The sequence below is a fragment of the Myodes glareolus genome, chromosome 27 (genome assembly GCF_982192425.1).
Source record: "Myodes glareolus chromosome 27, mMyoGla1.1, whole genome shotgun sequence".
NCBI classification, from domain to species: domain Eukaryota; kingdom Metazoa; phylum Chordata; class Mammalia; order Rodentia; family Cricetidae; genus Myodes; species Myodes glareolus.
The window spans coordinates 6,560,000-6,573,987 of record NC_142052.1 but is presented as its reverse complement, the minus strand read 5'-3'; the positions used below and the strand labels follow the sequence as shown (position 1 = coordinate 6,573,987).

Sequence of the window (13,988 nt, the reverse complement as noted above, 5' to 3'; positions counted from 1 at the left end):
GGAAGAAATCTACAGGATCTCATTTCCTATGGAAACAAAAGAAGAACCTCTCTTCCAAAGCAACATATCCATAGACCCAAATTTTGAAGTCAAGAAACCTTTAAAACATATATGTTGGTTTAGCTTAGCAGTTTATACAATGAAATGTCTCTATGTACTTAGTTCCTTTACAGTCAAAAAATTCAAAGAAAACATAATAATATACATCATCCAGACACTCTTGTGTATATTCCATCTTTACGTGACCTATTTTTCTTACTCTATTACTTTTTCTATAAGTTTACTCTGTCTTTTTAAAGACTTTATTTTAAAAAAAAAATGCTTCTTTTTATAACTCTCTACACTTTTTTCCTTCTCTCTCCCAAGCCTACATGCATTTATCTAACACTGTGACCTATTCAGAGATTTTTTTTTTATCTGAATCTGTCTTTATTGGTTATCTCTAATCCTTTTTCTGAACAGGATCACTTCTTAAAATGCAAAGCAGCATGATTAGGACTAAGGCTGCTCTGCCTTTGACTTCATCCCGTCCAACATGGTGGAAGCCCATTCAGTGCTTCTGAGACTGCTAGGTAGAAGCCATGCTCACCACCTAAACTCTGATAACCAGTTGTCCCATGCTGCCACCATTGACTTGCAGCACGCTGCTCACAAATCCCATTCAAGTGCTGGGCCTCCTGAAGTAGCCAGAGTTTGTGCTGGGAGTACAGCCCAGGAAGCGGCCATTTTTTGGTTTTTTTTTTTTCCTATGCTGAATCATAAAGATCTCTAAAGGAATCATGGCTCCGCTTGCTTCTAGCAAATAGAGCCCACCCAAAAAGATGTAACTACCAAAAAGCCATGCTTAACTCTGTTCTTTTGTAAGTCTAGAATTCCTTTATAAACTTTCTCAGGATTTTACCTGGATATCGTTGACCATGTTGGCACGCCAACTTATAGTGGGGCTGCTTGTTCGTTTCCCAGCTACCCAGACACCTGAAATAATCACACAGAAACTATATTATTTGCCATACTATTTGGTTAATAGCTTAAGTGTGTTTCTGGCTAACTTTATATCTTAAATTAACCCGTTTCTATTAATCTGTGTATTGCCTCATGTCTGTGGTTTACCAGCAAGGTTCTGCCATGTCTTTCTCTGGCGGTGGCTACACAGCTTCTACCTGAATCCTCATACTCTCTCTCTATATATACATCTTCCCACCTGGCTTCACTCTGTCAAGCCATTGGCCAAAAGCAGCTTCTTTATTAACCAATGATACTCTCAGCATACAGAGGGGGAATCCCACATCAAGAAGCCATAATACATATACAAAGGACCTATAAGGTTATAAAAATAAAACAAAACCGAACATAAAGCAAAAACTGTGACACAATTTTATGAGGCAAAGAACCTCCAAATATTCCCTTAAGTTCATTTGATGTTGGTCATCTAGAGCTGGGCATAGGACCTGCCCTTAAGGGTGGTTTGTTTGCTTCCTTAGTGAAATTCCCTTGGAGAAAACTAGTTTTTCATTTGCAAGTGACTCTTAATTGGAGGTAGCTTCTGGGTTAGGGATGGGGGCATGTGTCTACTTGACCTTTAGCTCTAGGACCCATCATGTAAAGACCTGTGTGGGTCTTGTACATGTTGCTACAGTCTCTTTGAGTTATTATTTAATTATTTTCTTCTCCTTTCCACTATATCATTTTAAATTCCATTACTCCCTCAATTGCATTAATTTATTTTCCCTTTATCTTAGACAAAAATACAGGGTTAAGCTCACAAAATATTATAACTCATACCTAACATATATTGTTTAATGATGATTACAACTTTTCCTAAAAATTAGTGCTTTCTACTGCCTACTGCTTTGACATGCTATTATAGTCAGTTAATACACATATATTCAGCTAGATCAAATGTTTGTTTATTAGTTTATATATACATATATTCTCATATATATTCAATGTCTTTGCTTCTAAAATTAGCCAGCTTTGTTCACAAAGATGACTGTAATAGATCACTGTCTATATACTTTTACCACTATCAAGGTAATATTACCCAAGTCTCTAATTTTTTCTGTTTTATTTTTGCTCACTAGCTCACATACCCCAAAGAGTATTCAAACAGAACAGAGCATTGTCTTCTTGTGAACTGGTTTTTTAAAGACTTTGTAGAGACATCCAGGAATTATTGTGTATTTTTATAGGTGTTTTTCCTAAAATACAGCAATATCAGCCTCAGAAATAGTAACTCGTTTTCACAGGCATACATTACACAAATTGATATGTTGATTTAAAACAAGCAGAGTAGCTGAATTTTAATTCTCTTAATCCACATAAAAAGCCAGATATGACTGCCAGTGACTAGAAGCCCAACATTAGGGGATAAATACAGAAGACCGCAGATGCACTGGCCATCTACCCTTGCCAACATGATGAGCTCTTAGCTCAGTGGCAGGCGCTGTCTCGAGGCAGTAAGATGGACAGAGGATGTTCTTTCCTGGCCTCCTCGTCACATGCATGGCACATTCTCATAGTAAGTTAAACAAATCAAATTGGTGGTGGGAACAGATCTAAAAACATAATATGTGGCAACTAGATCTATTTAAGAAGAACTGATATATTGTCTTGAAAAGTGATTCAAAATTGAAATTACTTTTTCCAACTTTATCAAGGAAGGCTTTTGGAACACACAGATATGAGGACTCCTGCTATTATCTCTACCCTACCTTCCATCTGTCGTGTTTTCTAGTGACCTGCTCATGTTAACCATTTCCCGAAGAGCTGCTTAGGGGCCCCAGAGAAATGTCAGTCATTATAGAAACATCATTCTTCAGCCCCCTGTCATCAGCTTAGATTAAAGTCACAGAGAAGAATTTACAAGATGATGTAGAAACCCCGCCTCAGATATTCTCATCAGAAGACACTGTATCATTTCATCAAGGCTCTGAGGATATCTGACACCTCGAAGCAGTCTGAATGTAACAGCTATGTTGGCCGGGTGCTAACCATGCGTTGTTTCTTCAGCAGGAGAGCACTTTCTCAGTGCTTACTTGCAACGGCAGTGTGCCACTGCCCTGGGTGGAGGCTCCCCTAACTGCAGTAGACCGCATGAAATCGCCTCCTGCTTGTCTTCTTTGCTGGGCTTTCTTTCCCTTCCCTGTACTTGCTACTTCGCCCGTTGTTAATAGGATCAAGTTGTTTGTACAATGAGTCCTGCCAGCTCTATGATGCTAGATCCTATCCTCATTTTCCTCCTAGTTGGAATGGGCTGTGGATGGCCAGTCACTTCCTCTAATGTTTTCTTTCCTTTTGGTTTTGACTTAGAATTTTAGAAAAGAACCCGTATACTTAAGTTCATGATAAAACATATTCTAAAGCAAGATTATTACAGTTCCAGTACTAATATTATTTTGTAGCTTCTCTTTTTCAAATGTTGCATCTGTTTCTCATGCTAAGCCCAGTGGGTCAGATTCCTGTGTTGGTTTAAAGATCATTATTTTTCTTATAAGGTGTTGGTATAATCATTACACCAATATAGACAAAAATTGAAAAACTTATGAAATTTTACTTTCACTCAATACATAATTATTAGAGCTTGTGATCTTGATTTAATTTTTAAAATGTTTAAGTATAATTAATGGGTCGTTTCAAATGTAATAGGTAGTTTAAATATATCTGAGCCAGTCATTCAGATGTTTTTCTTATTCTTTTTCTCCCCCCTTTTTCCCCAGCACATCTAACTTAAGTAATATTTTAGTACTTATTCCCAAAATATGTGTATACTTATTGTAATATTTTTGTATAAAGAGTTTTAAGTTCTGAACTCATTTTAAGCACTAGTATTTGTACCAGAGCCAAAATTGCCATTAATCTTTAATCTTTGGGAAAGCAGTAAGAAAGCAGGCTGCTGCGGGGTACCTCTGTGGCTCATGTTCCATGTATTGTTGAAGCTGTTTTATTGCCGATACTCAAGAATCATTGTCATGGTAATGCTGCAGCGGCATTTGCCCATCTCTGCCATCATTGGTCCTCAAGTAGATATTGATTAGGAATTCCCCAGACTGGGTGGATGTTAGTAAGAGCTGAGTGGGCTCGTGGAAGACCGGGAGAGCAGAGGAAAGCACAGAGAACAGCCACGTTTCTTCTCTGAGATGATAAAACAACAGTTTTCATGGTAAAATAGTTCAAAGAACATTCCTTTGTAAAATACATACATACGTCCATAAAATCAATATACATAGTGTGATCTGGAATATACATTTATCAGTCCATTAAAAGTATGTAATTAATCACTTTAAATGTGATAGGATGCTTCTATAGATGTCCTTATTTTTAATCGTAATAAAGATGAACAAAATGGAACCAAAGGGTATCAACTTATATGATATGACATATATGAAATGGTGTAAAAGTCCATTAATTTTTATGTTTCATTGTGCAATTTACTTTTATCAATCATAAAAATTTTAGATAGATATGAATTGCACCTTATCAATTAGATGTAAAATAATAACTACTGAGCTTTTTATGCTACCACTACTTAATGAAAATATTCCATGAAACAAATATTAGAGAAAACAGCAAGTAAATGTTCTAAAGAGGACCTAAAGTTTTATTAATAAAATAGACAAGAACATCAAGAAAACCATGAAGGATGCTTACAGAAATAGGAGCATGTGTATATGATCATTGAAATATGAGAATTTTCCATGCTTTAGTGCAGAAACAATACTGCACAGTAGAGCCTAAGATTGTTCTTCCTTCATCACTGGCTACTGCAATGATAGCTTTTCTTTGTTTACCAACTTTTCTACCCAAATGGAAGTTAATTTTCAATGTAAGCATTATTCACAGAGAAGGCTTTAAAGTCTGGGATCTCTTTGCGCAAATTCAGTGTCTACCACACAAATCTCTGAGCGCAGATTGTTCACACGAGATACTTGCTTCCCAAGGAAGAGTGCTTTCCCACAGTTATACAGCCCAAAGCATGAACCAGCATCAAGTAAACACTTGCCATCTGGGCACATCTCCTGTGACCCTCCTGAACATCTAATGCAAGAGCCCTGGCACACTGTCGTAGTATGGCTATACAATTACAAAGCTCCCCACCACGAGGACTTCCTAAAACATACACATCTAAAGTAGACCTTTCAATGGGGTTTTTATGCAGACTTACAAGGTAAAGAGCAAAAGAAAGACAAGCAAAATCGCTGAAGGTCATTAAAGTTAAAGCAGGCCCATTGGGAGAATTGTATTATTTTCAGCAAACTCAGAATATAAACGTATGTCATATAAAGTGAACATGCACTTTATATGTGTATGATTCTTAGGCCTTCTACATGTAAAATCTTGACCAAGTGTACTCACTCTCTCATGAGGTTCGTGACATTGTGTGACCTCTCCTGTTGTGTCTGTTTGCATTCACTTCAGATAGGGAAGCAGCAACCAATGCAAGTAGGAATTCCTCCCAAGTTTATTGGCAGGAGTCTACACAACATGTGGCCAGCTACACCTCCCCAAATTTCTCCTTCTTAGCAACTGTTGCTGCTCACAGGAAGACCTTATGTACCTTCTTGTCCTCCCTTCTTTATCTCCAGGGGAAAGTCAGTGACCCCAATATGTAAAGGTCTTTGGGGGGTGACCACGGATGCTCTGAGTCAATGCCTAACATGGATGAAAAAATCACTCAACTCATGGGTTAATGAAGTTAAGGTTAATGAAAATATTTCTTTAAAAATGAGAGGAAGCACAGCATGTGTTGGGTATATTTCCATTAAAAGGGTAATTTTGAAGTATCTACTTGCCCACAGATTTCCCTAAAATTAAAAGTGATCCATTATTGTTGGGTGTATTCAGCTGTTTTATGTCATTGGAAAGAAATGACATAGTTATAATTCAGAACACAAAACAAAATACAGTATCTCCCTAATCAAATTTTTTAATTTTGAAAAAAAAATTCTAAAATATCCAAGTTTTCTTTAAATTACTGTGATCTTTGTGCAGTTATCTTATGTTCTGATTGAGGAGAAAGAAGTTTTCCAATACCTATTTAATCACATCGAACAGAAGAGACTTCAGCCATGCCTACGCAGGGTACTATAATGCCAGCCTTAGACAAAACGACATGAATGCAACTGTGAACTGTAAAATACAGTGTGACTATTTCTCCTTTAATCAGTGACGGACAGGAAAGGAAATAAAGATTTAACAGGTGATGTTTTTATTATTACTCTATTGAGAGGGGTGGCTTGTGAGGCAGTCCAGTAAAATTCTTTTGTCTATCAAGATAAATGCATACAATATTGTAACACCCGATTCTGTGTTACTCCCTCGGTACAGTTTGCACGTCACTGTACCGTAAGCGAGTCAGGCAAGGCCCTGGAGATTGAAAGAACACACAAGAGACCTAGGTCATTCAAAAGGAGATCAGCTGAATGCCCTTTATTCAACTTTGGGGAAAATCTATTATACCTAGCTGCTGCACAAGGATTTCTTCCCAGGCAGGTGGGAAATTATCGTACCAAAGATGGAACAATGCCCTACAGCTAATCACCAGGCTAGGCAGAGGGAGCACAGGAACAAACAGGATGTTTAGCTGGCTGACCAAAAGCTGTCCTCAAGATGCACCCCAGGAGCAAGGGTAGACCCGGGGCTCTACACAATATTGGCACCTCTCATTTTATTGACTTTAATATTAAGCTAAAATATTAATGTGTTATTTTTCTACTGTGAAAAAAATCTCTTAAAAATCAGCTTGATTGGTGACATAGTCAATGGGATTTCACTGTTGTCGAGAGAAAAATGCTGAAGTTTCTCCTGAAATCTGCCCACTTGTGATTTAGAATTTCTTAAAAGTGTATATCATAATATTTTTTACATAACATGGCCTTGTAACAACTTCTGACCTACCATCTCCACAAGAGAGGCAGACACATTTATCACCATAAAAATAAATGAAGGGCCAGAGACTGTTTCTTCAGAGTTCATGTCTAGAGTGTAAAGACATGTTGTATTTTTATAGGAGTCTCTGTGACAACATCCGTTCTTCAGATATAAGCAAGTTGTGTCTGTATGCTGACTCTTATTTCCGTGACTACTAATTAGCCAGACTGGGGGACTCCTTGTGAAGTAACAATTACGTGTGTCTTTATACTAATCTCAAGATATTTGGGATTCATATATATTTATTAAAAGTGGTTTTTCAATTTGAAATTCAAGTGTAACTGAACTCTTTCGGGGCGACCCTCCTCGGAGAGAAAAGCAGCGGAAGAAAGGGAAGAAGTGAAAATGCCCTGCGCTAGAGGGCGCATGGTAGAGAACGACAGCAGAGTCAGGGAAGGGAAAAGATTCCGGGATGTGAGAATGTGTAACGCCAAAGGCTGCTTGGGTCCAGAAGATAGACGAGCCTGGCGCCCTTAGGACAGATGTGGGTTGTCTTTAGAGCATGGTGCACATCTCACATACGAGGTAGACGGATTTGACCTCTGGTTCACAAGGACAGTTGTTTGGAGCAGAGCAGAAGCAGTGGGAAAAGCGAGGCTCCTCACGGTGAGGTGATGGCGACAGACCTGAGACAGAGAGCAGGACATTTGGAGGCGAATTTTGAAGCCACAGTTAAGAGGACTTCCTGGCGGATTTGACTTGAGAAAGGAAGGAATCTCAAATTACCTCGGAGTCTTTGGCCTGATCTATGCTAGAAGTACGACTAAGGGACGCTGCTGGGAGGAATCAGCGAGCTTGGTAGTTAAGTTTTAAACCTCACAATACAGACGAGAGGAGAGTTGGTGATGGAAGAGTCAGAGGAGAGCTATAACAGGAAGAGTCATTTCCAAGTACAGTAGGTGAATTTTGTAGGCAGGACACTTAGATAAACCAAACGCAAAGAGAAAAAAGAGGACAGAAAGCTAAACTCTGGAAAAGCTCACCATTTAGAGATCCTGATGGAGTGAGGCCAGCTCAGGGAGAGCAAGAGAATCCCAGAGAAATTTCTAGACTACCTGGAGTGATAGCCAGGAACCCCTGAGAACAGGGTGTGGAAAAGGAACGTTACACAGCATTGAGTTCTCCTGAGCTGTCAATAAGGTGAGAACTGTTGATCTGCTCTGTTAGCTAGTCAGATTAGAACCATCTCACTATGTTTGTCTTAGGTAAGGTTTCTATTGCTGTGAAGAGACACCGTGACCATGGCATCTCTTATAAGGGAAATTTAATTATGGTAGCTTGCTTACAGTGTTTGAGGTTCCATCCCTTATCATCATGACGGGGAGCATGGCCGTGGACAGGAAGATGTGGCACTAGAGCTGAGAGCGTGCATCTCACAGACAAACAGGAAGTTGACTGAGACACTGGGGTATCTTGAGAATAGGAAACCTCAAAGCCTCTCCCCACTCACAATGACTCACTTCCTCCAAGACCATACCTACCCCAACAAAGCCACACTTCCGAATAGCGCCACTCCCTATGAGGTTATGAGGACCAACTACATTCAAACTACCACAGAATTTAAGAGGCAGCATTTCAAAATTAAAAATTTTTCCTTAATGTATTATTTTCTCAGCATTTTCTTGAATAGAAAACAAGTATGCTACCTCCAAACACAGCTTCAAGTAGTGCTTTAATCTCTGGCAGGGAAGTAAATTGGAAGCTCCCAGCCTTTGAGAGTTTGGACCCTGTAAAATTACTCTACAAAGAACCCTTGCTCACATTTATTTGTGTAGCCTATTTCGATCCATGGAAGATGAGCCTCAATGAATTCTTAAAAGTGTGTTTATGAGAATGAGTGGGCATGAGTTTCGTTTATGAAATTCACTACAATGTGTGGAGTCTTAAACTGTAGGGAATGTTGCAAAGTACGGAACCATGGGAAGGAAAGGTCAAGAATAGCTGTGCTCTTGGGCATCTGCCTGAGCCTCTGCTGGCCTGTGGGTGTGGCCACCACACATGCTGAGTCACCACGTGGCTCAGTGGATAAGCCTGGCTTCTCTTTCCACCTTAGTTCTTTATTGGGACTCTGTGTTTTCAGGGTACTTTTGTATTGCTTCAGGTTCAAATATGTTATTTCTCACTTGACTGTAATTCCTAAAGTTAGGGTGCCTGTAGCCTATAAGTTCACCTTAGACATGAGAAATATATGGAAATGGATTTTTACTTTTTCAGTTTATTGATTTTTGCTTATGGATAACAGATTAAAATGATAGTTTTTGTTAATTATTAAAATATATTACATTGTATGTTTATAACTTAGATATGTAAATATAAAGGATTGTTCATCATTGCAGCTGAGTTTTTAATTAGTAATTCCTCTGTCCAAACAAGAATTCATTATTAGCTTTCATTCATCACTATCAGAATTACAAGCATTTGAGAAATGCTACTACGGAGACCACTTTGGCACAGTTTCTGTATAGTAAAAGCTAGATCAATATTACCCAGTTCAGTTCCAGGTAAAACAATTTTACCAGGTAAGTTCAAAAATGGAGTAAATGTGAGTTAACCTAAAAGTTGCTTTGTTACATGTTTCTTCAAGATGGTAATGATGGGCTGGAGAGATGGCCCAGAGGTTAAGAGCATTGCCTGCTCTTCCAAAGGTCCTGAGTTCAATTCCCAACAACCACATGGTGACACACAACCATCTGTAATGAGGTCTGGTGCCCTCTTCTGGCCTTCAGGCATGCACGCAGACAAAATATTGTGTACATAATAAATAAATATTTTTTTAAAAAAATGGTAATGTTATTTATTTGTGTGTATTTCCAACAGGAGGATTATACCGACTGTGGTGGTGTCTCTGGCTTAAACCCTTCCTTGTGGTCTATCATTGGACTCCAATTTCTCCTGCTGTGGCTCGTATCTGGCAGCAGACACTACCTATGGTGACCTTCTGACCCCATCTCTGCAACTACAATCCAGATCCTGCCAACACACGAGCCCTCAGTTCCATTATTAGAGTCAGTTGAAGAAGCTACCCAGAACATTAGCCGGGCCTCTACCATGGCATAAATCTAAGGCTCAGATTCTTGATCACCCACTGGCTGCATGTCAGGGTGTCGGAAGCTGGAGCTTGTGTGAATGCTACGTCATCTATGTCTGACATCAAAGCAAAACTCTGTCTGTGCTCTGTGGGAAATTTGGGGGTTCACTGTCGTCCCACTGGTGATTACATGTAGGAGGCTCCCCCATGCAGGCATTGCGAAAAGAAGCGGCATCTTGACTGATCTACAATTTCAATCGGCTGCAGTTTTACCAAGAAGAAGAAAAAAAGAAAAGAAAAAAGAGAAAGCCCTAGGGCAGGGGGCAATGACATTTTTGCCTTCACTTGTTTTCTGTTAAAAAGTAATTTCCTGCTGTGAGTAGTTATTAAATATAGAGAGAGGGAGGGAGAAAATCCATTGGTCTAAACTGTTGAAATACAAACTAATGGCTAATTTTCTACCAAAAAAAAATTTGCCATGAATCAAATGCCTTATCAAAGAATGATTTCTCTGCCAAAAACAAAATGCAACTGTGACCAGTTGAATTCGGGTTAGGCGGGAAGCATTGGTTTGAAAATTTGGAAGGGGTAACGAGGTTACGGGTGCTTGTGGGTGAAATTGGAATTCATGACACATTTCCTCATACATGGAAGCCCTTTAACGCGTGACGTCATGTCCCTTCTGTTCAAAGTACAGTCCTGTAGTGCTAGCCAGATATTTAGCTCACTCTAAGAGAAGCTTGTGGGGGGAGGGGAAGTGTTTTCCTGTGGGTGATGAACTTGGGTTGCCAAGGGTATTTTGCATGATGCTGCTGCTATTTTAACTTTCTGGTTTGTTTTCCTTCTTACTGTAGAGTATAGTCCACCGAAGAGTTAAGTGGGTGACATGGTTGTCATGTAAGAAACTGAACCTTGCAGTGTAAATGCACTTACGTCATCTTTTAACATGTTGTTGAACTACTCTGAATATACTGTGTGACGGACATGCTGAATGACCGGGTTAGACAGACGGGGGACATGAGAATTCATGGATTTTATACAGATTCATGCTTCTGCCTGAAAACCTATGTACAGATATTTTAAGTACATAAATCAGATTTAACACATTTATTTTTTGAAAAGTACATATATGTTCTCAATGGAGATTCAGCCTAGGTTTCCTCTTTGTTCGTTTCAATAGTAGCATGTACAATCTGGAAATTGCTGCTCTCGCTGCTTCTGTCTCTCCATTTTGGTATGATCATATGATCAAAATTCCCACGCCACTTCCTGAGGGGTTTTACATTAATCTGAACAAACAGGAAACCTTGAATCTATCTGTATGCACATGAACACTTGATTGTGAATAATAAAATTTGATTTTATACAGCTTCCTTGGTGAAAAGCATTAGTGTAGTAGGTCAGAAATATCATTATAGATTAATATGGTAGCTAAACTTTATTCTGCATTGAGAAATTATTTTCAGGAGTAAACAGTATTTGAAGAAAGGGTAAAAACAATGAATGTGTCTAAGAAGAGTAATTTTACTGTAAGCTGAAAGGATGCATATATTTTTATGATAAATGAAGATTTTTTTCTTTTTAGTTACACATGCCAAGTATTGGTGTGTGCATATGCTGGAAATTTTCATATCTATAATTTTACAATCAGAATTATTTACAATCTCCAGCATACTTTAGTATGCTCCACATATCAAAGTTGTAGCCAACTCTTTAACATAGTTTATTGTTTTGTTTATAGCTTTGCAAAGATTGTTATTTGTTCCTACCACCATGCTATCCTGAGTACCATTTGTATATTTTATAAGTTAAGATTTTGTTTCAATTCGAAAGGGGGAGGGGCAATTGAAATTACTTCGCCACTATTGACTTTTGAAGTGACATCAGTCACCACTTCTAATACATTGTCATTTTTAGTCTATTCATAACTGCTGTTGACCTTAGAAAACAGAGAGGTAATGTAAAGGAAGGGAAACTATGTTTAAGTCATGCTGTGTGTCGATTATTTCAAACATTATTACCTTTTGCTGGACTACTTTAAATCCTGGACATGTTGGGAAAGGGAACTGCTACTTCATACGTAAGAGCGATGCACATTAAAACCATTGAATTGCTTCTGGCAAACAATAGCCGACCTTAAATTATGTTTCAATTGTATTGATTATACTTTCATGGCTAATGTCACTCACAAAGCATATGACCATCAGTGACATTATTGTTGTCTGGCCGCCCCTGAACTTGGCACCTCTTGGAAAGGCCTCATTTGGTTCGAGTTCTATGTCATCACAACCACAAATATGGTAAGCAATTGGGCAAAAACATGCCCGCTGACTAAAACACCTTTTCACAACTTAGACTAAGGTTTATGTTTTTGTAAACATGTCTAAGTGACAGTAACATCCAGCCCACCAAAATTGCAATCTTACATTTAACATTTTTTCTGCAAATTCTATTAGCAAGAGTAAGTATAGTGTGTTATTTACAGAAACAAAACTAAATAAGAGATCATTTTAAAAAGCATTTAAACTGTTCCTATTCGTTAATTGCTGCTATACTCATGTAGCTCAGTGTCCTTTTTCACATAAACAAAGTCAAAACAAGTCTTGCATTGGTGTTGAGTAGCAGGAAAGAATTTCTGCATAAATGGTCTCATCTTTTCTTCATTTGAACAACCAGCATTACTGCCAAATGCCAATCGTGGTCCACATTTGTAACAGGTTTTTAACATGACATAGTTAGCAAGTTTGATTGAAGAGATTTTTAGGTCCTGGGCCTCTTTTTTCATGTTTCTAATGCTTGAAGCATTATTGCTTCCCTTGGGAAACACAGTGTTGCTACCATTTGTAATTTTTCCTATATATACTATTCCTTTGTAAAGCTGGCCTTATGGGGTTCAAATAGGCGGTATCCCCTTTAAGTGACCTTTGCAACCCAAGTGTTACTTGCTTATTTGATGCTCTCTTGTACGTTAAATCTCATTTAAATGCCTGTCTTCAAGTCACCAAAGCTGAAATTCTACGTCTTAATTTAAAACTCCTAAGTCTAAAGACATAGAGTCTAACTTAGCAAGACACAATGAATTTTGTGATTTTTTTTCCACTTGCCCCAATCTCCAAATATTTTATCATCAGCTGGGACTATCATTGTTTTCCATAGCAGAATGTTAATATTGTTAATATTCACTGTACATTTCTGTAAAGAACAAATCACTGAAATGGAACTACCAAGAAGTGCTGAACACTTCTAGAATTTTGCAGAATTAGATAGCCCTCACCCATGGTTTCATCTACCTTGTTTCTAGTTCACATAACAGAACCATGGAAATTCCACTGAGACTCTTGGGATACTGTCTTGCAAAGATGCCAACTGAGTTTCCAATGTGACCTGGCAAAGCTGTCCTTTCCTTGTGCGGTATGACTGTGGGATCATGCTTTTGGGGTTCCCTTCATGAAATGCTCATTGTGCGTCATGCTTAAGGCCGAGTGGCTTTTGTGAACAACAGATCTTCCCTTCCCTTATTATGTTCTCTTGACACTTTTGTGGAAATTAACTAGCAGGATGAAAACATTTTGTAAAAATTTGTATAATACTGTTATAAAAAAATATTTATAATCCCAGAAAACGTTGTGTTAAATCTTGTGCAAAAAAAAAACAGTATATTCAGAATAAAAGTTTATCATTGAAAGTCACCATACAGTTTGGGTTTTTGCCTTTTTTTAAAGATCTAGTTGAAAGGGACAATAGTCCCTGTTAAGTATGTTTGTAAAAGAAACAGGCCTCGGTCTGGATGGAGAGGATTCTAGACTGCAGAAACAAAATTTGGTTTTAAGTGTGGGCTTTTCCAGTTCCAGATATCAACACACAAGTGAATACATAGGATCAATCTTCATATAACTCCGACCATCCTTATCTGGGAATGCTCCACCAGGACCTTAAGGAGTTTAATACATTAAATAAGAAAATTTCCAAGGGGGGAAATAGTGCTTCCGGGTTTCTTTAAAGACCCTGGAAGAAATAACTCACCTGACACGTG

The 13,988-nt window shown here is 38.4% G+C and overlaps 1 protein-coding gene across 7 annotated transcripts in view; it reads left to right on the top strand.

Annotated features, from left to right (window-relative positions):
• The window catches only part of Cacna2d1 (calcium voltage-gated channel auxiliary subunit alpha2delta 1), a 431,327-nt gene extending 417,683 nt beyond the window's left edge, over positions 1-13,644 (top strand). For all 7 annotated transcript variants that reach the window (XM_085684078.2, XM_085684077.2, XM_085684081.2 and 4 more), the window contains one exon: positions 9,745-13,644. In XM_085684078.2, coding sequence (XP_085540204.2) covers positions 9,745-9,861 — 117 coding nt within the window. In that variant the 3' untranslated portion in view covers positions 9,862-13,644. The remainder of the gene's footprint in view (positions 1-9,744) is intronic.
• The last annotated feature ends 344 nt before the right edge of the window (positions 13,645-13,988 follow it).